Source organism: Geospiza fortis, unplaced genomic scaffold (genome assembly GCF_000277835.1).
Source record: "Geospiza fortis unplaced genomic scaffold, GeoFor_1.0 scaffold171, whole genome shotgun sequence".
Classification (NCBI taxonomy): Eukaryota; Metazoa; Chordata; class Aves; order Passeriformes; family Thraupidae; genus Geospiza; species Geospiza fortis.
The window spans coordinates 5131052-5157879 of NW_005054313.1; the positions used below are offsets into that span (position 1 = coordinate 5131052).

Below are 26828 nucleotides of genomic sequence, written 5' to 3' on the forward strand. Positions count from 1 at the left end.
TGCCATGAGGGACTCAGTTCTACTTTGGGACATGTAGGAGCATTAGGTTGATTTATCACCAATACTGTTTTTTTCTGACCTTTCAATGCAAAGTTACATCTTCCTGCTCTGAATCTGGGCAACTCCTAGAGCTGTACACATGATTTATCATCTTGTGCTAGGTTACTACATTAAATGCTGCAAATACAAAAAATGCTCTTTGACATTATCATTAAACAAAGTTCACAATAGTAGTGCTTGTTAAGTACATTTTTCCAAAGAGAACCCAAACCAGCAAGTTATTTAAGCATACTTGACATTATTGGACCTAGCACAAAGGACAGAATGAATGAAAACTAGATAATGTATAGTTTACACATTTTTGGGTCACTTGTTAAACTCTAAGTGAAGTTTAAATTTTAGATGAAGTTTAAACATTAGTATTTAATTCTAAACACAAAGGAGAAATATCTAATTCAGAGTTTCCTCAAAGGGGTACCCCAGATCTCAGTGTTCAGTGACCACTTTGTACACTTTGTACACTGTGTGTATATGTATATACATATATATATATAAGTATGCATGTATGGGATTAAACTACCATGGGATGGGAAAGAGAACTGGAGTTCTGTCATAGCTGACATTGAAGATACCAATTTAAACTGGCCTGGCTCAACTGCACTTAGGAATTCTCTGCACTATCTGGTATGTAGCTTACCCCTCAATTCTCTTTTCTGTGAGTGGGCCTGCTTTTCAACATCCAGTTTCTGTGTCTGAAGAAGTTCAATTTCCTTTTGCAACTCGGGTATTTTCTGAATCAAACAGAAATTATATACTGACACAAGGAGTAAATGACAAGGGCTGAGTATCAGTTAAATCATAATTATAATTAAGAACAAGTTAATATGATGAAAAGCTTAAAATGTGTTGTGTTTAAAGCATCTGGTTCTCAGGCACCAGAGCAGAACAGTAATGTGAGACACTGAAAAAAAAATGTTTGTGCCATGGAATTGACTCAGAGAACAAAAATGTGACTTTACACTAATTTAAGGTTCAGTTTATAAACTACATGTATGGAAAATCCTCAGAGAAATGAATACTTTCTCAGGAAAATGGAAGGAAAACAGACGTATATATTCAAATTTATAAATATTAAAGCACAATTACTCTTGAAAACATGCACTTATTACTGCAAGCACTAACTTGCATCGTCTACTACATGGAAATTAATGCAATATAGTGATGTACCAAATATAGCTTATTAACTACAGCTTCTTCTAAAAATGGATTAGAAATAAAAAAATTAGTGAAGATAATCTATAAGCAAAACATGCACATTCTCCACTTGCTTTCTCTAGCAAAGACTCCCAAATGAAATGAGTCATGCTTTACCTGTGCTTGTTTTGTAAGCTGTCCTACTTCCATTTTCAAGCCGTCCTGAGTGGTAATTTCTTGCTGAATTTGTTGCTGTAGCTGAATTTTTTCTTCTTTCAGGATCTTAATTTCTCCCTTGAGCAGTTCAATCTCCTTTTCATAGTCCTGCTTCTGGTTTTGGAAATTTTTCTCAAGTATCCTAAAGCACACAATGAAAAGGTAATTTTATTCATCTACATTCATAAGTGAAAAAGTGGGCTTTGTTTTAGTTTTAATTTGAAGGACATGCTTCCTTGAAGAACACTTAAATGAACCATAATTACTTGAAAATGCCATCCTACATCCTCAGAACCCACACACATAATGGATGATAATGGGAGGAGAACATCCCTATATTTTCTTACAGTTTTAGTATATTTAGTTTTCCTTTACAGTTTCTTACAGTTTCCAGAATATTTCTGCTGGATCGGCTTCCAGCATCACACAGGTAATGAGCAAACCAGAAAAACTAGGAAAAGAAATCCTCTTAATATAGTATGAAGGTATTGGCAGCTGAACTCAGACTGAGCTGGAGCACCACAGAGCTTCCAGCCCTCAGGAGCAGTGACTGATTGCTCTCTTCACACTTGAGAGAACAGCACTTCTCTGGTACTGAAGGTTCTCTCTCTTGGACTGGAAAAGTTATTGGGAAATAAACACTTGATCCAAGAAAAGCATGCTGAAAGCAACAGCCATTTGTTGATTAATAACAGGATTTTTACTGCAAATTAAATACCTAAGGGGAAAAAAAAAGTTTTTCCTTTGTATTTTTAACTGAATGTCCTTTACAAACACTGTCTTTCCCCCACACTGAATCCTTCCATTCTGTCCTTCCATATTCAGTTCTCAGGAGTTCTGACTGGTGTGGCCATCAGCTGCTCTTCCACTCCTGACCAAATTCTGAGGACATCTCCAAAGAAACCATTACCACCAGAGTTGCCTTTTAATTCTCAGAAACACAAGAAAAGACAAATTGCAAAAGCAAGAACAGTCTGATTTCCTGCATATGACTCACCCACAAACAAGGATGTGCTTTTCCTAAACTCTGCATGAAGTACTTCAGTACCAGCACTAATGCCCAAGAACATGGACAGATTCATTACTGATGTCAGCATAATACATTTGCAGAAGGAGAAAGAAAGGGAGGGAAAAAGAAAAAATGAATGCTGTTTCAAAGAAATAAAATTCAGATTACATACATTCGCTGGTTTTCTTCTTTCTGTACATCATTGAAGAGTTGCTGTGTGAGGTCATCCATTTTCTCTGTCAAAAAAAAATTAATATTTCAAAGACCTTCATACAACTGTGTCCATTTATTAAAAAAGCACAACCATGATGAGAAGTTTTGTTTTAATAAGTAATCCTTACCATATTCTGAGGCTAAAATTACTCTCTCAAGTCTCAAAAATTATCACAGTACATTGATTAAGTAATGCTATAGAAACAAAAAGATTCTGAAGCACTAAATTGTGCAATTATTCATCTAAAGTGCACTTGATCTCATGTGCTGCCTGTGTCCTTTGAAATTAGATTCCTAAAAGTAGTGTATTAAAGGAAGCAAGGATGAAGCAACAGTTTGAAGGAATACATGTGTATGAAAAAGGACATGTAAGAGAAGGAGAGGTCCTGCTACTGAAAAAAACAAATTTAATTTAATTATTAAATAAAAAGAATTTTCACACTTGTGCTATGCATTCAAAGCAAGAGAAGGACCAACTTTCAATTTACTACAATTTCAGCATTTATATTGCTTTTATTAGAACAAAAGTAATTTACTTTTGCTGAAAAACTGACTTTACCCCACTATAACTCCTTTGAAACTCCCTTTAGTTATTGTACCTTTCATTTCCTCAGTTTTTTCTTGGAGTTTTATTTCTAAGGTCTCCTTCTGCTCTTGTAATTCTTTATTCTGATTCTCAAGTTTTAAGATTTTCTGTACAGGCAAAAAGGAAGCAAAATATACAAATTACAGAGGAGGAAGAAAGAGGTCTAAGAAGATCTTACATTTAATGAAGCATAAATGGAGTCTCTTCCTTCCCTGCTGCCTCCCCCCAAAAGAGTATAGTTACTTAGAAACTCTCAAATCATGCATTTGATAAATCCAGTAACTGAAAACATTATTTAAGAATAAAAGCACACAGATGGCAATTATAATTTACCTGCTCACTGTCCTCTTTATATTTTTTCCCTTTCTCTTCATATGTTCTCTTTTGAGCAGTTAATTTTTCGAGTTCCGATTCAAGTTTCTGAATTGTATCCACGTCATTCATATGAGTTGAAGCCAGATTGGTCAATCGTTCCAGCAAGCCATGATTTTCTTTACTCTGCAATGAGCAGGAGAGGATAAAAGGGAACAGAAAAATGCACTGAAACTGTTCCATAGAATTTTAAAGGGAGTTTAAAATTCTGACCTACTTCTGCTCTCTATCCCATATCAGTCACGATTATTTCAACACAGGACTGTTTCCATCAACTAGATTAAAACTACCGTTTTAAAGATGATTTGGCTGGAATGGCTCTCAAAAATAAGCTGCACAATAAACATAATTTTGAATTCCCCGAAGTTACAAAACATGTTGTACCAGAGGAATATCTCACACATCCTTCTTCCTAACACTAACAACCTCATCCAGAGACTGGATGGACTTAAGAAACAGTAAAAAAACCAAAAAGGTAATTGCAGACTCTTCTCATTTGCATAATTAACATAAAAATACAAGGAAACCCTAGATGGTTCCTTCTACCCTGGGCGTAGCAAGCCTAGCAGTTTATTTTAAAGGACCATAACCCTTACATATTCTCCTGTCTTCTCAAATCAACATCTTTGACTAGAGCAGATAGGATAAAAAACTTAGTACAAATCAGAAGCTGACTGCTTCCCCTCACCTGTTCTTCTATCCTTTTCTGCAACTGCTGAACTCTGTATGAGAGCTGGATATTCAACACAAAGCGCCGAATGTTCTGGAACCTGCGCCTGGCCAGCCACGCACGGGCGTACTTCTGGAGGACCACAGCCTTCTGCTCCTCACGCATCTTTAAAACAAAGGATCAGCATCCCTCTGTAATTGGCTCAATCCACAGCAATTATAACAGCCTGTGAGTCTACACACACTGCTGAGGACAATGCAGCTCAGGGAAATATCAAAATATTGAAATATCAAAATATTGAAATATCCAGACTGCAGACACATTTGAGCCACTGTAGTAACCACAGTAAATGGTCTGCATCCAGCATAAACCAGACAGAGATCTTGGTGAAAAACCAAAAAACAGAGCAGAAGATACGAGAACCAGACATGCAAAAGGTAAAGTATTGGGAATAACTGCCATGTGTTCATTTTTTTTACAGAGCACGAGTTGTTTCCAGTTACCGAAATAAGAAGTTTGATAGGCTGTACCTTGCGATACTTTTTTCTTGCTAGAAATCCTCTCGTGTAAGCTTGGATTGTCACAGCAGCCACATGGATGAGCTGGCAAAGTCTACGGACAAGGTAACCCCGACAGTATTTCTGAATGATTATTGCTGCCCATGTTTCCTTCAGATTTCTTGCAGTTATAGCTTGCCTTAATTCAAAAGACAATAAAATTTACTTAGGTCACATTGGATTTCTCATGCTCATTGCTTTGGTCAGTCAAATTACATACGCACATACACAAAAGAGAAGATATCAAAACCAGGCATCCATTATCAAAAATAGAGCTTGTTCTTCAACCAAAGTGAAGGAGAGGGAGTTATCCACAACTTTTAAATGTATCCACAAGCATTTGTTCTGATGGTCTCTATGAAAACCTCCAAGCCTACACAGAACCATCTTTCAGTCTGCTTTGTCAATGCCTGGTGCACTTTCTTTGCAATAATTTGTCCATGCTAATCCATACACCTCTGATTTCCTCTCTGGCTCTGAAGCTCAGCAGAAAGCCCAACTGGGCCATCTATTATCAGCTAAGGACTGAGCTCACAGGCAGACAGGCCTCTTGGAGATCTGGCAGACAATGCTGGAAACCTGTTGGGGTACTTCTCTCATATCAGCTGAATAACTTGAACACGTTCAATTTCATAATTACAATCAAGAGGAAATGGAAATACAATTGTGGGAATCCTTAAAATCAGAGGGTTTTGGGAAAGCTGCAAAAAGCAGGCCTCAGAGACAGCAGAACTGTGATTAGAGCTAAGTAGTGGACATAAGATTGGTGAGCAGAAAAATTATGTAAGAAGTAGAAAAGTAAGGACAAATAGAACAATGGTCTGTGTATTAACGATGATCTAGAATAACTCCCTAAGCTGCAGAAAAGGATATGTAGAGAGATATTAGGAAGTTCTAAGCTTAATAATGGAGCTCTGTGCATTGTGCTTTAAGGCTTACAAGCAGGTATTGTATTTGAAATAAGCAAGCATTGTTTTAACTGAAGGTATGTGTGCTTATAGTGATTGGATAGAACTACTGTCAATGTGCTTTTGCTTTGTGTGATTGGTCAAAAAACTTTTAAAGTAAGTTTTTTGAGTCTTGGTCCGCTGCCTGGGATGTGAGCTGCTGGCATCTTCCCATTGTCATAACCATGGAATGAGACTGATGCTGGAAAATAAAACAGCTCAAGGCACGTTCCCAGCAGTCCCATCCCATTTGTGATTTGTACACAGCCCCAGGCTGGCGATAAAACCTGAAGTGCTCTTTGATAAAAACTCCCCTTGGGGCACTAGCTGTCCCTGCTGTGAGCCTCCAGCCAGGAGCAGGATCAGCCCCCTGGGCAGGCAGGGTACCTGACGGTGCGCTGCCCACGGAAGTACTGCTGCACGGTGAGCGCGGCCCGGCGCAGGGCCAGGAAGCGCCGGCGCTGCAGCCAGCCCCGCACGCGCCGCTGCAGCAGCGTGCACGCCTGCCGCAGCCTGTCCGAGCGCAGCTTCTCCAGGTAAGCCACCTGCCCCGCTCTGAAAAATATCTTTGTTCTCCCAAACTGATATTGGTTAGGATCCTGAAAGAGAAAACAGTAGGTACGTTAAGTTTTTAGCTTATTCTTGTAGACCAGATATTCTCTTCCTTTTATAAATTGTCACTTCAGGCAAGCTCTGCTTCAAGACACCATATTCCTAAATAAGAATATCCTCTCTGCCTGCTATGCAGATAGGAGTACGTAGGGGGAAAACCCACTTAGCAGGAAAGACACAGAGAACAACATCAAAAGTTGTACACTCATGATCTAAAATTAAAGGGAGGCTCTGGACTTATCATCAAGGCCTCAAAAGCAACCTCTTCACCTCCTCCTACAAGTCTGCTTCCATGGGCTCAGCAGCAACTTCTGATGCACGTTTCTAGCCTGGAACCAGTGAGCTGTGTGAGCAAAAACTCGAGGTGAAGCTGCTTTCAGGTTCCAGCTCTCCCCCTTGACCTGTGCCAGGGCTACTCAGCAAGTGTGCCTGTGTTTGGTGTCACACATCCCTGAATCTGAGCTCAGCCCTTGACCAGGACCAGCCTCACCACCACAGGCTCACCTAACAAATAGAAGCAATGTGCAAAATAGCAAATTTTTGAACAGCTCTTCAGTAAGCTGCATTCCACCATCAAAATCCCTCTTGTGCTTGTAATACTTGACAAATGTATACCATTTACTGTTTACTGGTTTATAAATACAGGATCTCTTCCATTTTGCAAGTGACAATATTAAGCACAGAGTGGCTAAATTCTCTGTCTGTGGTCACATCATGACTGTCACAGCACAAGGTTACTGACCCACAAGCCTGTGTACAGCACAGCAAAACAGGAAAAACAGCAATAATGTAAATACCTTTCCTGCCTGAGGAGAGATACTACCTTTGACAAAAGAGACTTTTGTTACTAATAGATTCTGTAATACATCTATTGGTGGGTGTAGACAAACCAACCTGGATCAGCCTCTGCAAAACAATCTTGCAAATCTGTTTCTTGTCATTTATGGAGAGTTCCTGCTGTGTCATAAGAATGCTGTAACGGCTGAAAAACTCAATGTAAGTCCACCTGGAAAATCAGAAGTTAACAAATTAATTTCATTAACAGATAAGTAGATGTTTTTTGGCATGGGGGCTCACTGCTATCCCTACCTGGATGGGTAGCTCTGTGCACTAATCCGAATAGTTTCCAAAACACCACATGCTCTCAGCTGCTGAGCAACTCTCTTGGAATCAAACCTAAAAAAAAGCAGTGTTATACTTTGCATTTCTGCTGGGTTTGGCATGCTGTAATAATTAGAATCATTCTACCAACTGGATTTGTATTTCTGCTCATAGGACACAAAGCTCCCTGCTCCTTATATAGTGTCTTACTTCATACCACATACAAAAAAGAAAAATATATTGAAAAATCTGGGTTTTCTGTTTCTTGCTCAAAACTAAAGGAAGACTGTATTTATTTATCTCACTACAATTCCCATTTCCTTTCAGTATTAACTGTGACTGTTCATAGCAGCAAGTAGTAAAGAATAGCTCCACTCTCAACACAAAACATACACAGAAATAAATCCCCTCAGCAACACATTAGGAAGAAACTTTCTAGTTATTCTTTAGCCCATTCATTATGAATAAACCAGGATTTGCTCATTAGTACCTGGGTTCAAAACTACAAACACAAGGCATGGAAAGTCCCTTTCCTGCTCTGGACCAGAGCTGATATGCCCACAGAGCACACCACCAGTGTCAATTCAGTTCTAGCCAAGAGACCCCTGTGGCTGGCAGATGACTACAGTGTTCTTTCAGAAGCTCTTGGTGCACTCTTCTAGTCTAATTGTGACATATTTGTACATTATCCAAGCTATTTCTGCCCTCACTGCAGGATCATGGGATCTCACTGCAGTGATAGTGATCTAATACCATCAGTAACGTGTTTTGCATGGAAAGATTTTGTCAGGCTACAAGAAAATGAGCTAACACACTTAAAAGATTGAATTTAGAATCAAAGCTGGCCTCTTCCCTCCTACTCATATATGATAAAGGCTTTAACTTCATTTGTCAGTGCACTGCCTGCCAGCGGGAAGTTGTAAAACTGACACCAGAGTGCTCCCACAGGTCTGCCCAAAAAGAGACCAACAGCTGCATCAAAGTTCACTCCTGCTCACAGGTTAGTGGCTATCCATCTGGAATTATGAAAATTATCTGCCACATATGACTGTATTAAAACGTTAAAATCACATAAAAGTTGGGGGAAAATCTGGGGCTATGTTCAACAGTGTTCACACCTTTTCTGACTTCTAAAGCTCTTTTAAATATTTCTGCAGATAAAAGGGAGTTTCCCAAAGAAAATGGCAGAGGTTTTTATTCTCTAAATATGAATTGGGGTTAATCCATACTGCATAAGGGCAACACACCTATACAAAATATTGATCAACTTAAACCAAAGGAGGAAAACCTTTACCCTAAAAATATTCTGACAAATGCACAAGCACTAGTATCTAACTTGAAAATTATTAGGTTAAATGATTTTTAAGGTAACAATAATGACACTTAAACATTTTATTTTTGTAAGAAGACAATATTTTTTCAAATTCAGCTATCTGGGAAGGAAAACCATGTTCTGTATGGGAAGTTTCTCCACAGTAAGAGTTTAGCTTGCTGACACACCACTACAGTGATACAGAAAACCACAGCTGAGCACAGCTAACATACTTACTCAAAAGGCAATTTCTCATCATTTGGCTTTATGCATCTCACATAATGAGGAGTGGTTGCATTGAGCGTCACCATAAGCAAAGACAAAGAATTCCTGAACTGGAAAATAGCAGACATAAGAATTTTGCTAATGAAACATTTCAGTAAAAAGTCAAATCTTAGTGTTTTAGTTATTTGTTAGGTTTTGGCTGGACACTGGGAGATAGGGTTCAGGTTTTAAATGCAGGAAATTGAAGACTGTGGCTGTACCCAACAGCCTCCCATATATAAAATAAACACACCTCTTATACCCAGACCTGGAGCACTGCTCTGTGGCTCCTGCTGTCCTGAAAACTGTACATTCCCCCATGAAGAGTGACAGAACCCACTGTCAGGCTGCCCAGCATTTCCCAGAAAGTGCAAACACCACAGAATAGCAGGTCTCTGGGGTACCTTACTGCCCACAGTGGTCCGGAGCTGTTTGTTGGGTGATTTCAGAACAGGTCTGGCAGATTTGACGTTTATAGTTGAACTGAAGGGTGAGATGGACACTGGACTGTCTTGAAAAAAATTTGTGCACAGATGAAACTAAAAGTGTGGTGAAAGAACCAGAGTTAAACACTGGGTAACTGCAGCATCATTTTAATCAAAATTACATTTACTATACCATAAAATGCAAACCCCTTAATACGTAGGCCAGGTATTGCAGGATTTTGAACTGGGTATCAAACAAACAACAACTGAAAAAAGAGTTGCAATGATTCTGAGTCTATTGTGAAGCACTCACACATTTCACACACAGAACTCAACATCTGTGAAAGCAGCCTGCACAAGCTATTTCAATATAAGCAAATATGGACATAAATACAGAGCAGATCTAAAAATAAGAGCACTTAAGGCTGTGTTTTCACAATATGCAATTTAAATTAAGAATATGTTTTCAGGTCAGACGAAGTTAGCTTAAGAGTAATCCTGAAGTCTCAAGGCTATAGACTTCAAAGGGACAAGCAGGTGGGAAGTGGCAGGCACACATAAGACACCTGATGTTTTCCTTGCCCTGGCATTCTCTTAATCTCTTTTGAAGAATAAACAAAGGCAGTTGTTAATGATAAACCACCTATCAAAGCTGCATGTAATGACTACAGGAGAAAAAAAAGTTTTTCAGCTACAAGGATTACAAAATGCTCTCGAAGGGTGATATTAAAAGAAAACCCCAACATAGCTAGCAAAGTAAACACACATATATGAAGGAAGTGGAACATTGTGTTTTTTCATCCTGTATATTATTTGACGGTAAAAAGACACAGTTCTATAATATTAAATAAATTAATACAAAATAAGACTGATTTATTCAATCTATTAAAAATGAATTAACTCCAGTAAAATCAGGTATTCAGAAGATTAGTCATTACTGTTTGTCACAAACCTTGCTCTCTTTCAAGATTTCAATCAAAACTTCGTGTACTGTATCTCTGTTTTTTTCCAGAAATCCTTCACATTTATATTCTACCTGTGCAAACAGGTGAAATCATTAACTTTTCAGCAACACATAAACAAACAGTTGGCAAAACAATTTTTACTCTCCCAGCTGTGGAAGCCGAGAGCTCTTTATTAATCTCCAACATGATGGCTGAAACGCTGCTTTTCCCAATTCCATTATCTCAGGATTACACACATGCATCCTGCAAATTTAGAAGCAGGAGAAACTGCCAAAATCCAAATCCTTCTGCCTTCATTAGGAACTTCTTTCCTCCTTTCTTCATTATTCTATGATTTCAAATCAAGGCACCAAAAAGGAATAAATACTACATCTGAAATATAAATAACTGAGACTAAAATGTGTATGAGCTATAATGATAACCATTCCATTTATACATTCTATTATTTTTCTGCTTTTTTATGTTGATGATTTTTATACTCTTAAATTCTTTATCTTAAGACTTCTTACATTTAAATGTCATGTTACAGGCAGTATTACCAATAAACAAATAGCACTATTGGAAATCAATTTTATAGAAGTTCCAAATAGGTGTGGCTAATAGATCTTATTTCCTACATTTGGTTTTTTTTCTGAATGAGCAACTGCTAGAAACACAGGGAACAATACTGGGTTGTTTACACTGTACCTTATCAGCAAAGTGTTGAATGATGAAAGAAGTGTTTGACATCCTTGGCTTTTCAAAGAGTGTGTTTTTATTGACAAAATTATTATACAGCTTTTGAAGCCAGTTTTCATCTTTTCCATGAGGCAACTGTAAGAATGAGAAGGGCAATCTCTTTAACAAACTGTTGGAGCAGCAGAGCAGCTGATGTCAATAAACACTCTGCATACAGTGAATTACAAGGCCTGATAACCAGTTCTTGTCTCTTCAGACCCACCAGTAGCAAATAATTTTTGGAAAGAAGATTGTATTAATCCACAATGTTTTGTATCAAAAACAGTGATTTGTGGACTAACTAAATTTAAAAAAATATTGGTGGAGGAACCCCCTGGAGAGTGAGGAGTCCAAATTCCTGCTTGGAGCAGGACTAGCAGCAGCAGACTGCTGCTTTGCCTCCAGTGCAGGAGGTGAGGAAGGATGAGGATCCCACTGCACTCCTGCCCAGCCTGCTCCAGTCCTGCACTGCCCCACAGGGATGAGCTGCTGCCCTACTTCCAGCTAAATTCTGAGATCCAGCTTTAGGTCCTTAATACTATAAGAGAAAATAGAATAAGTGATTTACAGTCAAGATTGCCAAATAGAGGACAAACATTAATGTTCCTTTTCTGAAGAAAATTCTTTATTTCCCATTGAAAAGGGTGAAATATGGATTACAAGCCCCATTTGTAAAAATCTATACAGTTGGGTTTTTTTAAGTGAGCAAATATTAAATTACCAAGCATTCTTCATCCAGAAGTTCTAAAATTCCCATTTTAGCTTCAATAAGGTCAATGACAGGCTGGTTGTCATAAAAGTCTATTAAAGTCCATGGGATATCTTCCTTCATATATTCTTCTTGTTCGAGTTTAAAGACATGCTGGATTTGCAAAAATTATGAAAACATAAAGAAGGTTACAATTAAGGGAAAATACAGTGTCTGCATGTGCATAGTTGTTGTATACATAAGATTGAAAAAGTTACATTTTGGAGTATATTTTATGTCTGTAAGAAAATAAACTTCTAAATTTTCATTTATATATATGTATACCTATGCTTACATATAAAAATAAAGTATTTTTATTTCTTACTGGATAGTCACTATCCAGAAATATCCATCACTCAAGCACAAACAACATTTACTAATACTCCACCACGAAGAAAAATAAGATAAAGAACTGTAACAAAAAAAGAACATACCAGGTTAAATTGCTGCTGTAGTTTTTCATTCGCATAATTGATACAAAATTGTTCAAAACTGTTCACATCAAATGTTTCAAATCTGAAACACAATTCAAATAAGAAAAAAAAATCCTTTGACATCAAAATCAAATGGCAGCATCCCTGAAACTCTTTGGAGATATCCTAATGTTTCTAAGATAATTAACTAATGGTAAGACTAATGAAGATGCTAAGGAATTTCAAAACTTCTCTAAAAGCTAATGTTACCAGACAATAAAGCTAAAAATCCAGAGTTAGATCCAAAAGTATCATATCAGAACCTAAATTTAAACCTCATTCACAAAAAAATTATCGTATTTATTGTAGCAGAGGATTTCCACTAATCTGGGTGCTAAAGAACTTACATGACCATGACTTTTTAGTAAAACAAATTCATTACCAGCACAAAAAGTGCCTTTTTATCTACTCCAAAGAAAAGGCACTCTGTTTCCAGAGACATTCTTACCCATAAATATCCAAAACACCAATGAAAGTGTGCTGCTTGCCAGGGAACTGCAGAGCTTGGTTAATTCTTTCCACAATGAAGTCAAATAAATGGGAGTAGATCTTCTTTGCCAGGGCATCCCTGGCGTTGACAGCCTGGGCCCTCGTCATGGGCTTCACCACGGTCTCGGAGGTGGTGACAATCTTCCTGTGGCACAGCCATCGGGCCATTTTGTCACAGTTTAAATCCAGAAGCTCACAGAATATACTGAGGTGTTTATCTTCCATCTTTAAAGAAGATCAATAAATATTATTAGGGTACATTTAATTCTTTAACTGTTGTCTAGAAAGTGAAATCCTTGTGCTGCTGCCACCAAACTATGATTTTTATTTTGAGATAGGTGAGGGACTCTATTTACTTCTTCATCAGGCAAAATAGCAAGATGAGCTAAAGCAAATAATACTGGATAGAACTTCTGATATAGGAGAGAAAAACTTGGACTGGATGAGATGTTTTGGATTAAGACACTGAAAGAAAGTTACTTTGGTCTATTTTTAGGTGCTGCCTTTCAGACTTGCATAGCTTGCTGGGACACATTCTGAGCAGCTTTGACTATGCTCTGGTTCCTGCATCCTGCAGAGAGTTTCAAAAAGGATTTTCCAGCAGCTGTGGATCAATTGGATATGGAGTACTCTCAGTCACACTTTGCCTTTTGTTAAGACTTTCTGAAGCTGGGCACAGAACAGCATCTGTGTGAACACTCACTGCTGTTCCACACAGATGGAGATGGAGAAATCAATCAAGCTTAGTACACCAGATTTAATGCTGCTCTGAGCCCCAGATAGGAGAGAAACTATTGCTAAAGCACTTCTGGCATAAAATAGAATAGAAAATGTTGGTATCTGAATGAGCTACTTCCTTACACTGATGGATGATCTTTCATCTCCAACAGCTGCTATTTCCACATTGCCCAAGTGCAGGATTGCTGCCAGCATTTTAAAAACATCCATCTGAAAATCCCTCTTCAGACCTAAAAAAACCATTCCTTCATTATTTGAAATACACAGAAACAGTACAATTAATTAAAGCAGAACAATGCTGGGTTACTTGCTTTGTTGTGCAGCCAAGAATTGTACAGCATCTCTGCAGAGTAGGATGCAAATCCTTGGTTCTGCCAATTTTCTGCCTGTCTGATCTGATGATAGATTGGGCATAAGTTCCTGTACCTCCCCAAGTGCCAGCTCAAGTCTGATTTAGCTTTTACATAAGCTTTTACTGGGGCAAAGAAGCTTCCAATTCCACTTCTGCCACAGCATGTTAGTTTATGGCCAAGAAGACTCCAGCCCTCAATGCTTCTGACCAGTAACAATTAACACCAGTTGCTAATTCCTCTTACCCAGCACTTCAAAAACAGACCAACCACAATGGACAAGCTGTAAAAAAACTATTTTGGTAATTACTACTAACATTTTGGATATTTCAGAAACAATAAACCTTTGCCCATTTCAGGAAAAAAAAACCTACTGAAAATGTATCCCCAACAATTTACCCAGTAAGGCAAATGTCTTCTGAGTCTCCACCATATTTGCTCTGTCATCAACCCCTTCTATTACAGTGCTGCCACCCATTCGTGTGTAGTTAAATTCTTCTGCACTTCCTGTAGAAAAGAAGCAAATCTTGTAATTCTGCAAAAATTAGGGACTGGGGAGAGCCACTTGTTAAAGCTTTTGTAACACAAAAAAAAACCTAAAGATGCTGTCAGATGACAATGTTTCAGTGACGAGCTGGAGGTCCTCTTTTTTCTGAGGGAAATCCATGTGCCCAGCTCAGTTAAGCTGACACAAATTCATAATTCCTAGATATCTTAATATCCATCTAACAAATAAACTGGAATGGAGACTGTGTAGACATACACCTACATTCTGCTTCTCCCAGCATCTCTGTAGATGAATGAATCAAGTCTCTAAGCTGTCATCTGTCACTACAGGAAGTATGAGAATAAGATTTCCAAAGACACTCAGGTACTTGATTGTGAACTATCTGAGTTTCCAGGGATTTGCTACCAAGTTCAAAACCAGCAGGATTAACAGCTAAGTGACTTTAAAATGCAGGTCCTGTTTTAAGGCTGTGAGATCTATGCTGTAATGCACTAAACATCCCAGCACTTGAAAACCAAGCCTTAAAATGCTGCACTGCAAAACTGAAGAGCGGGTTATTTTCTTGAGACCTACCCAATTTAAGATGTTCATATTCAGGTTGCATAGCAGATGCACACAACTGATAAAATATATGGTAGTTCCTTTCATTTTCTGACTGTAAAATAAAGCAAAGAGTAACACCACAGAAAAAAAATAAAAACAAAATGAAGAAACAAACTGGAAAACATCTGATATTCAACATACTGTAAAGTGATAATGACAACTGAAGGCTAAATTCTGCTGCAACATAGGTTAGCAAAGAAATTGCTTATTATTCAAATGGCCCATCTTAGCAAGAGCTTTGAAAGTGATACATTCAAGCATACTTTATTTCCACTGCCAATATGCATAGTTCTTTCCCCAAGGATGTTAATAATTTCTTCAGCTTGAACAACCATCTACTAATAACTGTCAAATGTTGTAACAAAAAGATGTGTAGGAGTGTCAGCTGAAACACTGCCCTGTGGGAACTCAAAAACCTCTCCATTTCCAGACCATCCTTCAGGGCAGAAGATACACAGAAGTATTTTTCAGTGTACTTTAAAAGTTACAATACTACTAAAAAAGAAACCTTTGTAAAAACCCCTTTATAAAATTAAATACCTTCTTTAGTATATTATCATAAGCCATGACATTGAAGTGAGTCACATGAAATAAGCCTTGGCCTTATAAATTTTCAGCCTTTTTTTTTTTACTCAGACTCTCTCTGCCCCGTATATGCTGTTCCTTTCCAGATAAAATTGGTCTCTGTTACTGTTGTAACCACAAGTTACAGATTTCCCAAATATTTATTGCAGTTATTTCAGGGAATTGTCCCTGAGAAGTATTCTTCACTTAACACAAGCAAGACCATGGAATAAAGTAACTTATCATAAATAATATTAGCTTCTGTTAAAAAATAAATCAAATGCTGATTGGATACACTCTTCAGAATGTCACATAATATTTTCTGTATAGAACTACTATAGTGCATCAGGAGCTATATTGACATTGACTATTTTAGACTTCATTTTACCCACCTGAAATACAACTCTGGATTTCTCAAGCAGGTATGTTCTCATGTTAGCTCCAATGATTTGGTAACTCCGATCAAAACTGATTTCAGTGTATTTCCCAAACCGACTGCTGTTATCATTCCGTGTGGTTTTTGCATTGCCCACAGCCTACAACAATTATAAACTTTTACAATTTGCTTTACTCACATCTCTCATAAGACAAACTTTGTCAAAACTTGAGTCAACTACAAGTTTCTAAAATCAAAGGTGCTCAGGGATCAATCTCTGATCAAGCACTGGAACTGTGTTACTTACATTCTGACAAGCCTCAAATCAAATAGTAAAATGCGACATAAACTGAAAATTAGACAAAGTATACTCTTCCAGCATAAGGGTCCAAGTAATAAAACCAATCAGCTTGTTCAATATTGTTACATCATCCTCTAATTAGGGAAACTAGCACCTCCAAAGGGCCACTGGTAAATCAGACAGGACCAGGAATTCCTGAGGCTAACCACCTCTTTCCATCAGTAGCATTCAGAGGCTGAAATTCAAATTTAAGTATCCAACTCAGACAGATTAAGCATCCCTGAAGATTTCAAACAAAATTTCCCAGAAGCTCTCAGAATTCTTCCCCTGATGAGTACAGACTTGACAGACATTCCCCCAAACTTACCTCAGTTATTGGATTGGATGCCAGTACTTTATCCTCCACATGAGCATTGCTGCTTGACTTACTCACAGTGGCAAAGTATCTCATGGTGTACCTTGCAGACACAGTCTTTCCAGCTCCTGATTCTCCACTGACTATAATGGACTGATTTTTGTTATTTCTAAAACCAAATAATCAGACAGTTTATGTCAGACATGTCTAAAGGGCATGTATAAAAACAGGAATTACACACATGAAACAATGTTTGAAATCACAGCTGGGCCCAAGTCTCATACATCAGCTCCATCTTACATCTATTCTTCTCTTTCTCCTCCTCAGTTGTAACCTCTAGGTTGATGTCATTGCTATTCACTAAGTCAGTGTTTTACCCCTCAACAAGAATGAAAATAGTTTTGGTTCTAGAAATTCCTCAGTTGGTTAAGGAATTCCTTCTCCTCTAATTAAGCTACATGTTCAAAGGTATTCCTAATAGCCAGTGGCACATACACAGTAAAATTAAATGACAATTAACACTGACTGCCACTAGACTTCAAGTGTTATTTATGGACATTAAATAACATACTGAACCTTGCCATTTGCTTGTATGCTTCTTCTGCCACAGCAAATATGTGTGGATCCATGTCCCCCATGTTTTGCCCACTGTATGCATGGATAATGGCATCTCCATATATTGGCAGCTGCTTATAGGGGTTTATTGCAACCAGAATTATCCCTGCAGCCAAGTGTACAAAACAAAAATAAAACACAGGTTAGTTATATGAAACACCTGGTAATACAAAGTATTATTTCAACTCCCAAAATAATACAAAGTATTATTTTTCTAGGTACAATGTGCTGATGAACAAAGTCTATACTCATATATAAAACCAGTTAACATGAGCTAAAATACACTTCAGGAAAACATTATACACATCATGTTGCAAACTGAATCAAGATTAATACTTTTTTATAAAGATTTTTTTTAAAGTCTTCATTTCACTTAGTTTACCACTGTATGTGTAGATAAGCTTGGACTCCACAAAACGAATTTTAAGGTTGTGTAGAACAGCCGGTTCATGCAGGTAACTGAGTGCAGTAAGATCATTTTCACCAACAAGTATGTCAGGATTTCGTAGGGGTGGCAAAGCAGCTGGATCAACAGGGTAACTCAGCTCCTGTCAACAAAAATTACTTGAAATGTTATAAAATGCACTATGTTTGCATAAATACAAATCTTCTACCTTTACATGAAGTTATAGAGTTGATGGAGCCCTGTCTGATCTTCTATTTCATTGTTCCATAGATCCCACTGAACTTGGGGGAATTGGAGCTGTTTGTTGCTTATGAAAAAGAAAGCCTCATTCTCTTTATTTGCAATATTTTGTATTGAAATCTGTATAAATGGGACACATGTTTATCTCTTTAAAAACAGGAATATTTCAAGTACAGATAAGAATAATAGATCAGCTGCAACTGAATCAAAGTAAAGACCTGGTCAGAACTCAAGTCAGCTCTATAAATGTCCTTACTTGCAACATCTCAGTTTTCTTTACAGAAAGTTTAAAACTCCTGTTTCTTTCAACAAGTCCATTTAATCATACCTTTAATATTTATCTTTATGGAACAGGAATGCAGAAATACAGAGATGCTTTCAAAGTATTAAATCTGTAAAGAACTTGGATACTAGAATTAACAATCTTACACAAACCGACTAAAAAAGCAAAAAGCTGGCTCTTTGAGAGTGAAGTATGCCTGCCCTGCACTTCTGATGTTCACTTCAGTTTAGGATGAGTTTCAGGGCTTGTCTCCAAAGCAGTCTTTGAGGTATGCTCTCCATGGTCATGTATACAGACAGTGGAATTGCACTCCTCATATTTTGGGCAGCAGGTGTGTACTGTACCAATTTCAATATGATGAAAAAGGGAAACGTGTACATGTTATTTAGATCCCAGGAGGGTGAGTGCTGTGTTTCTGCATAAACATATCTCAGCAAACCCCACAATAATTCAGGCCTTTCTCCTTACAGTTCCATCTTCTAATTGCACATGGAGAAAGCTGTCTCCAGCTTTGTAGTTTTTTGTGATTTCTGCAGACTGCCAAACTTCTTCATTATCAGGGATCCAAACCCTATTGTACTGTAACAGAAAAACAAGACAATAGTTAGCTTAGCTACTATCACAATGCCAGGCTAGCATCAAAAAATACCTTTCAATCATCAAGTGCAACCCCATTCCAGGACTTTTGGGGATTATTATTAGCTCTGTACAGCAGGATATATTTTTTGTGGTTTTGTTATTTTTCATGAAAGAATAAAAAAGGAAAGCAGACTCATTAATTTCAGACGGGCATATTCTGCTCCTGTTCAAAGCAGGGTCTGCAGAACACAATATGCAGGAAGGTGAGCAAGGGCCAGACTGTTGCCAGGTTCTTCAAATCCTCTAACACTGAACAAAGAATAAAACACACTTAAAGGGGAGACCCTGCTTCTAGGAGGGTTCAAATAAGCAAGTACCAGAGAAAGCATCTCATTACCAGAATTCAGACAATCAGGTATGGACAATCACTTCCCTGAATTCAAGGGTAGGACACTGAACTCAGAATGCATTTTGCCATAGGCACATTGTCATACCTAAGAAAGACTGCACAGGTCCCTTTCTTCTAATGGGACTGAAGAGCAACCTCCAAACATCTTTCCCTGCTCTAGGACAAACTTCAAAGACTACTGGCTGGTTTCTTTCTTTACAAGCAATCAACTGGCATACTTTAGCTCCATCCCAGCAAGGTATCTGTAATCCACTGAAGCATAGATATTTGAAAAAAATATTTGAATGTAAGTTATGCTGTTTGAACCATTTAGTTCTCCTATGCTGAAGCTAAATGCAGAAGCAAAAGCAACTTCTTTAAATGCTCTGCCTGAGAAGCTATGGGAAACAACATTCCTTAAAAGATATAACACAGCTGGAAACCTCGGGAGTAGGGAATTACTTTACTGATGTGGAGCGTGTCCTTCTCATCCTGACAGGGTTTGACAAAATGACATTGTTGTCCCTACTCACACAAGAAACTATAATATATACTCTTCCAGCATCTTTCTGTTTTGATAGCCAGAACCCTTCCCTTAATTCCCTCACCCTAGCTATATTCATGGCCAGATGAAACAAGCTGTTTAAATAAACCTGTGAGAATTGCTGCAGCTGCTTAATTGAAAAATTAACATTAAGTCACCATTTCATGGAGTGTGCGCAGATCCACAGATCCCTTGGGGATTTGTATTCCCTTTCCTTTTTGTGCTGCAACTGTTAGTTTTGGCACAAAAGACTTTTTTTCCTCTTCAGTTTGGAAGGAGCCTTGGAAGCTCCAGTAGATCCCCAGAACATGAGTGTCTCTGCCCCAAGAACCCCACTGAACCACGGTGGGTGCCTGCAGAGGTCCCTGCAAGCTGCACTGCACAGCTGCCTTAATTCTAACCCTAAAGATCACCACCAAAAAAATTAGGGTAGGAGAGACTTACACAAGAACATCCTGTGAGTTAGGCTGTGCTGCTCAGCTGTGTTTTCAGTATCTCTAAGGACAGACACTGACCTTTCTAGTGAGCCACACACCACCCTGGTGCTCATCAGGGGATGAACAACCATGGAAACCTCAGCTGCTTCCATGACACCTCCTTGCTGATGCTTTCAGCATGATGGCATTTTTCACACAATACCCAAAATCACAAAGACATTTTCTAAACAACCCCAAACAACTGTAATGGCAATGTTTTCATCTATCTGACCAAGGGGACAAAGGCCCAGGTCCTCAACTATCTATTTAATAGCCACATGAAAGACATGGCTAAATTAGCTTTACATTTGAGTTTTCCATGTTTATCCAACTATAAATTGTTATTTGTATCATTCCTACATTATGCTGATCTCCTCCTGGCTTACAAATAAGGCTTGCTAAATTGAATTCTTTGTTTGCTGTTATTTTTTGTGAGTTAGAATATCACCACCAAACAGCCTCAGGGGTACACAGTGTGTTCCCATGCAAGAAAATGAACTGCACGAGGTCAAGGACGAGAAAGGGAGGGAGAAGAATGCGATAAAAGCACTGATTCTTCAGGAAAGGCCCCTGGAGTCGCAGGAGCCTCCATTGGCAAATGCACCCAGCCTAGAGAGTTGGCTGTCTCCAAACCCTGCCTCGCAGGTAAACAGACGGGAGTTTGCTCATTTCCGTGTCAGGTTACACCCGCACTCCTTCCCCCCTTCACCTGTCCAGCATTCCTGGGAAAAAAAGCCGCGCTCCTTCTCCCAGCGGCTCCGAGCGCAGCAGCGCAGGACCCACCAGCCCTGCAGCTCCATGGGAGCAGCTGCTGCTGCAATGGACAAGGGGCAGGCTCACTAAATATATCCCTGTTGGTTTGTTATTTAAAGCTAAGCAAACAAACGATACGTCACAACACTCCGGTGACTACAGGAGAAGAGGGAAAAGCTGTGCAAAAGTTTCAGCGGGCGCGTTAAGGAGGAAGAATCTTTGCTTTAGAGCCAAGCTCCGCCGCACACATTCAATATTTGCCCAAGAGAAAGCGCGGCGCTCCGAGCCTGAGCGCCCAGGGAAGGGCAGTTAAACCTTCACGCCGCTAATCGCTGGCTGGAACAGCGAGACCTGCTCCCAGAGGCCGAGACTCTCACTAAAGGAGTGCTTTTCTCAAAGTGTCTCCCCATGGTGCCCTGTGGTGTGCTGTCCCGCACGCGGCTCCGCGCTGTGCCCACGGCCCGCGGGCACCAAGCGCTCTGGCTCGGCCCCTTCCCCAGCCTCACTCCGGCGGGACCCGCACGGCCCCTTGCCCTGGGCCCTTCCCAGCCCCGCTCCGGCAGAGCCCGCACGGCCCCTTGCCCTAAGCCCTTCCCAGCCCCAGCCCCTTTCCCAGCCCCATTCCCGCTCCGGCAGAGTCCGCACGGCCCGTTCCCCTCGGCCCTTCCCTAGTCCCGCTCCGGCGGAGCCCTCACAGCCCCTTGCCCGGGGCCGTTGCTCCCCGCCCGGCCCCGGCCCTGCCCGCTGAGCCCGGCACGGGCAGCAGGATCCCGGCTCTGTCCGTGCTCCCACTCACCGTCCTGGCACACCTCGGACACACCTTTAGGGACCCGGAGGGATGGACACTGCGGCTGCCAGAGGGTCCCCGGGGAGCAGTCCTGACCCAGCGGAGAAAACCAACAGAAACATTAATCACCGCCCTACAAAGCGCTGTAAAGGAGTTTCTATGAAAAGCTCAGAATAAGATAAAAATTAACAACTCTGAGTGCATTTAGTAGGTTTAAAGCGCTGACAGGTGCTACTGTTGAATATCCTTTATGAGGAAGAAGACTTGAATAAGCACAGTGCTGTGTTTTAGCAGGTGGATACATGCCAAAAGCCACCAGCCCTCCCCACCTGACACGAGGAGCTTCCATAGCACACAAGGGAATGTTTTAGTGCAGTTACTCAAATTTTATTTCAGGAACAGTTAATATTAGATGACAAAACACCCTAACCAGAACTGGGTTATGTTGAACAAAGCATTCTCCCATATGCACAGCAGTTTATGGCACACTGCTGCTATCTGGGTGTGTATTTACACATCCTCAGATTTTAACCAACTCCCTTGGCAGTCAACACCAAGCCTGCCGTGGAGGCAGAGGGAACCCTGTGACCATCTGGGGTCTATGCCAGCACACAGCTCATGAGCCACCAACCAACCAAAAACACCCTGAAACAAACTGTACAGTTGTACTTTTATTTGGACATTTTCCAGTGATAGCTATTAGGCTACAGTTTTTATGATGCATACATTTACTAAGTACAACATCAGACACTACAACAGATCAGAGCTCAGGTAATTCTGATAATGTTTTGTTTTTCATCTATGTACTGTAGTGGCATCAAGTGAAAACCTATGTTTAAAGGCTTTTACTCATCGCATGAAGTATCAGCATCTTAAAAAACCCAAGTTTTTACTCATAGTTTTAGTATGGTATTTGAAATGTGTTCAGTTTAAATCATAAATTACATATAGACCTTCAAATTGCAATTGCTGGTGTTTCCAAGTTGGGAACAAATGTTGCTGAATATCAATCCACTTTCAATGAAGCTGATGCTACGTTTCCCTATAATAGATTAATCTCAGTTAACTGACTTAAGCACTTTTATGTTCCATCCCAGTTTGGAGTGTGAGAAGCTATTTTTCAAAATTTGGATAGAAGACTGTGTCCTAAACATCAGAATAAAATGATCACTGGAATAAAAATACACTAAACTGAATGAGGTAATTATTGTGCAAAATCTGTAGAATAACTGTATACCTTTCTAAGGGGTCATTGACAAGTATTTTTCCAGCATCTGATAAAATCTATCATCTCAATAGATAATAAATTAAAATATAAAAGATATGTCCACATTAAAAGAGCATAACAATGATTCAAAGGAAAAAAAAGTTTTTAAAATAATTCTGCATTATATTCCATGGTTAAAGAGATTTTAGTCCTAAGGTGAAAGTTATATTATACACTCACACTAAAATTTTACTTCTGAAAAGTGCATGTAAAATACTGCCATGTAAAATGTTAGATGAATTACCAACTACACATCTATTCCAACTCAAAAATATTTTCCTTTAAAACATGTCAAGCAGCATATACTTTTAATGTGATATAAAAGTAATACCAGTCCAACCACTGAGTTTAAGGATGATACCTATAAATTACTAGACACTACTGTTTTAAGGAAACAATACAATAAGGCTTTTTACAGGTAAACAAACTTCAAAAATAAACAAAAATACATTGAGGCATACATTTTAAACACTAACGCTTAAGTAGTGGATACATTTCCTGATTTACAGTATGAACATACTGTAATGCCAATTGTTTGTTTTTCAATAGGAGAAAAAAAATTGGGAGGTCAGCATGTTCTCAGTGTTTTCTTTTCTAACCCTGTTACTGGATGCGAAGGCTTTGCCATTACATTCTCACAAGTACAGTACCTGACAGTCTGAAAACGACCTTACACCTTATTTGCAGCCACTTCACAGCAGCCAGAATCTCAGAAATCAAGTAACCTTTGAAAAAGAAGTGTTTGGTATTTGGTGCAGAGAAGAACCTCAATCATTTTAGCAAAGATCATTCAGAACCCTTTCACAATGCAGTATAAATTCTTGGAAGTACTGGCATGATCCATCAAATGTAATATGGGACATTTGAACACAAGATGACAGGAGCATCTTCAAAGGATTCTGAGAAAGTTTATGTTGTCTTTATTTCCAATTTTAGCAACCATACAAACAGCACGTCTGCCTTTCAAGTAAAACAAAACTGAAATGTTTCAGTCTGCTTAACAGCAAATCTTTTCTCTGTGAATTTGCAGGCAAACAGAGGAGCACCAAACAGTCTAATAGTGTACCTCTGGGTTATTTATCAATATTGTAAAATAAATTAATGTTAACACTAAGATGCAGATTATTATAATACATTAAAAATATTGCACAATGCAACTGAGCAACATGTGTGGCTTTATTTTTACATCTATGTTTGAGCCATCCACCACAGAACTGGAACCTTAGCGAGGCTTCCACGCTCCAATATGCCTCACATTGTGAAATGTGAGTTTTATATAGCAGATCCAAGACGTGTGAGACAGAAAAATCTTTCCAGTAAAATGTGCAACATTCAAAATAACTCAGTTTCTCATTATGCACTCTGATTTCCAACCATTAAATCAGCATGAATCATAGTCAAGTGACAGCATCATAGTCAAAACCTACTTAACTTTCTTGTTAGTCAACCTTTCTAAGAATGAGAGCCTTGGGCTACTGCAGAAATTTTCTATTAAAGTTTTTCCTCTCATATTCCAGTGTGAAAGAAGACTTTTCTCTGTTGTTATTATTTTTTTAAGTGGCAAAGAACCAAGAGATTATACTTAAAATACACATTGTCATCTCTGGGGTCTACAAACAAAGAACAACATTAGACAGACTCTAAAACCTAAATAAATACTAAAATCATTACTGACTTCTGATCTTTTGCTTCAAGATTCTGTATTTTTAGCTAACTATTTTTAAAAATAACTAAATGTGTAATTTCCAGTGTGCTACTTGTGCTTAGTTACCATTTTCCTCTACAGGTGTTACTTGATACAATGTGCAAAATTCCAGTTAAAACAACAGACTGCAACAGACTGTAAATAAGGTTGACAACAAAAAAATGAAGTGTCTTATTTTTAGTGCGTAGTATGATACTGTCATACATTTAAAACAACAGAATATGCAGCAGTGATTTAGTTTGCTTGGTAAACCACAGTTCTAACAAATAAACACCTAAGTTAGAGCATATAGTGAGCTATAGGACTTATCACTACAATTTATGTCAAACTGACATAAATGAGGAAGTGGTTTTAAGAAATAACTTTATATATTGCCAGTTTGTGTTTTTCCATTCCGTTTTTACAAATTAAATGTAACAGGTTCCCACATGACTGTGTATTCTACTACAAAATGCCTTACTTTCAAGTCTTCCATGTCCAGGACTGTGACTGTCCCTATTGGTCCCCACCTACGAGAAGATTACATATGGATTTTAATTTACACTATTTAAATATGTTACTAAAGATCTAAAAATGTCTCTAGACAGCTGAAGACACAATTTTTGTCCAAGCCCGATTTCCATACTCTGGACACGTACAAATCAGTGATGTCCTCATCAATGCAGTGATCAATGAGCACAAATGCACATCTTTCTATGAGCCTTCAGCCTGTGGTGCTGCTGTGCAGTTCCCAGCTACCTCAACTACACCCCTGGGCTTAGACAGGCTTTTGTTCAGAAAAATGTGGGTTTAGTGGCTCACTATGTTTGAACAGGTACAGACATCAGGCAACTGGTTCTCCATCTAACACTGACAGGACATCCTGGGGATCACACACGTGATATGAAGCCCAGGCCCAAGCTGGCTGGGATCTGAATGGTTTCTAAAGCCAGAGAGGATGGATTGAATGGGAAGGTAACAGGGAAGATGTGTTTGGCATCCATGAGCAACTGAGGAGAGTCCTTCCTGTCCCGCAGACGCACCTGCAAAGATAAGAAAGTGATGACATCAGCATTTAGCCAGCTGACTGGTAAGAACCACCTTACAAAGCTGATCTGTGCTTACAGATGTGTGTGTGCAAACACTCTCTGTGCTAACCTGAGCTGACACATTTACACTAACTGGGACTTCAAACTGTAGTTACTGTGATCTGCTTCAGTTCTGCACATCTCCCCCTTACAGAGCAATCTGGGAATACCTAGATTCCCTGCAAAAGGAAGATTTTAGCCAGTATCTGGTAACTATCTTTTCAGTAAGTGGAATTACTGCTTTATCTCAGTTCTACCTTCCCAATTTCCCTTATCTTGCTATACTGTAGTTCAATTTCTAATAGATCAGAAAGTTCACGTTTGTTTCTTTAATTTTGCTCTACTGGCTGCTTCTCTTTGGAGTTTTCAAAACTTTTCACTTTCACCAATATAAACAAAACTAGAAGGGGTAAATTAAGAACTTTGGTATGGATATAGGCCTCAATTTTCAAGGCAAAGAATTTCACATACAGACACAGGTCTGGGTAAATTTGCATATCTAAATCTTAGTGCTTGAAAAGTTGTCACACAAGTGAGCTTACATACACAAAGATGAATAAGCACAAAAAGCTCTCACCTGAAAACCTCATACATAGTGACAGGGAAACTAACACTTTCATGTAAGTCTGGAGGCAGGAACTTCTGATTGCTCAAACTCTAAGGCTGACATCACCTTTTCAATGCTGTTAAACTATGATAGCTGAAAAGCACAGTTTTTATTTTCCTGCATGTATTTCAGGATGCAAACAATTTTGGCTGATCAGAGGTTTTCTCGGAAATAGTCAAATGTATTTGATGAAAAGCTAGACATACCTGTATTGTACGTATAAATGACACCAAGACTCTCTCTTCAAACTCATTAACTGGAGTATACAAATTCAGGACTTTTACAATCTGTGAAGAAGAACAATCACTTTCAGGTTCATGTTACTGATCAATCAACAGATGTATCTATGATTATACCATGATTAGTATAATTTTAAAATTAGCTATTTAAAAAAAGAAAGTTATTTTCAAGTATCTGTTATTTTTCTGCTTTATTGATTAATGCAG

At 38.8% G+C, this 26828-nt stretch overlaps 2 protein-coding genes across 2 annotated transcripts in view; both read right to left on the bottom strand.

Moving 5' to 3' along the window:
• Nucleotides 1–21199, bottom strand: part of MYO5C (myosin VC) — a 33359-nt gene extending 12160 nt beyond the window's left edge. The window contains exons 1-26 of the mRNA XM_005419654.2: nt 21173–21199; nt 18678–18788; nt 17663–17828; nt 17242–17386; nt 16678–16834; nt 16026–16169; nt 15040–15121; nt 14358–14465; nt 13732–13838; nt 12830–13095; nt 12343–12424; nt 11882–12022; nt 11131–11256; nt 10431–10514; nt 9458–9592; nt 9027–9124; nt 7466–7552; nt 7271–7382; nt 6152–6363; nt 4791–4956; nt 4279–4425; nt 3552–3716; nt 3232–3325; nt 2592–2655; nt 1372–1552; nt 698–791 (exon numbers count right to left, since the gene is read on the bottom strand). Of these exons, the coding sequence (XP_005419711.1) occupies nt 698–791; nt 1372–1552; nt 2592–2655; nt 3232–3325; nt 3552–3716; nt 4279–4425; nt 4791–4956; nt 6152–6363; nt 7271–7382; nt 7466–7552; nt 9027–9124; nt 9458–9592; nt 10431–10514; nt 11131–11256; nt 11882–12022; nt 12343–12424; nt 12830–13095; nt 13732–13838; nt 14358–14465; nt 15040–15121; nt 16026–16169; nt 16678–16834; nt 17242–17386; nt 17663–17828; nt 18678–18788; nt 21173–21199 (3301 nt within the window). The remainder of the gene's footprint in view (nt 1–697; nt 792–1371; nt 1553–2591; nt 2656–3231; nt 3326–3551; nt 3717–4278; nt 4426–4790; nt 4957–6151; nt 6364–7270; nt 7383–7465; nt 7553–9026; nt 9125–9457; nt 9593–10430; nt 10515–11130; nt 11257–11881; nt 12023–12342; nt 12425–12829; nt 13096–13731; nt 13839–14357; nt 14466–15039; nt 15122–16025; nt 16170–16677; nt 16835–17241; nt 17387–17662; nt 17829–18677; nt 18789–21172) is intronic.
• A 900-nt stretch (nt 21200–22099) lies between these two features.
• MYO5A (myosin VA) overlaps nt 22100–26828 on the bottom strand; it is a 79419-nt gene continuing 74690 nt past the window's right edge. The window contains 2 exon segments of the mRNA XM_031055852.1: nt 22100–25730; nt 26589–26669. Of these exon segments, the coding sequence (XP_030911712.1) occupies nt 25578–25730; nt 26589–26669 (234 nt within the window). The 3' untranslated portion in view covers nt 22100–25577.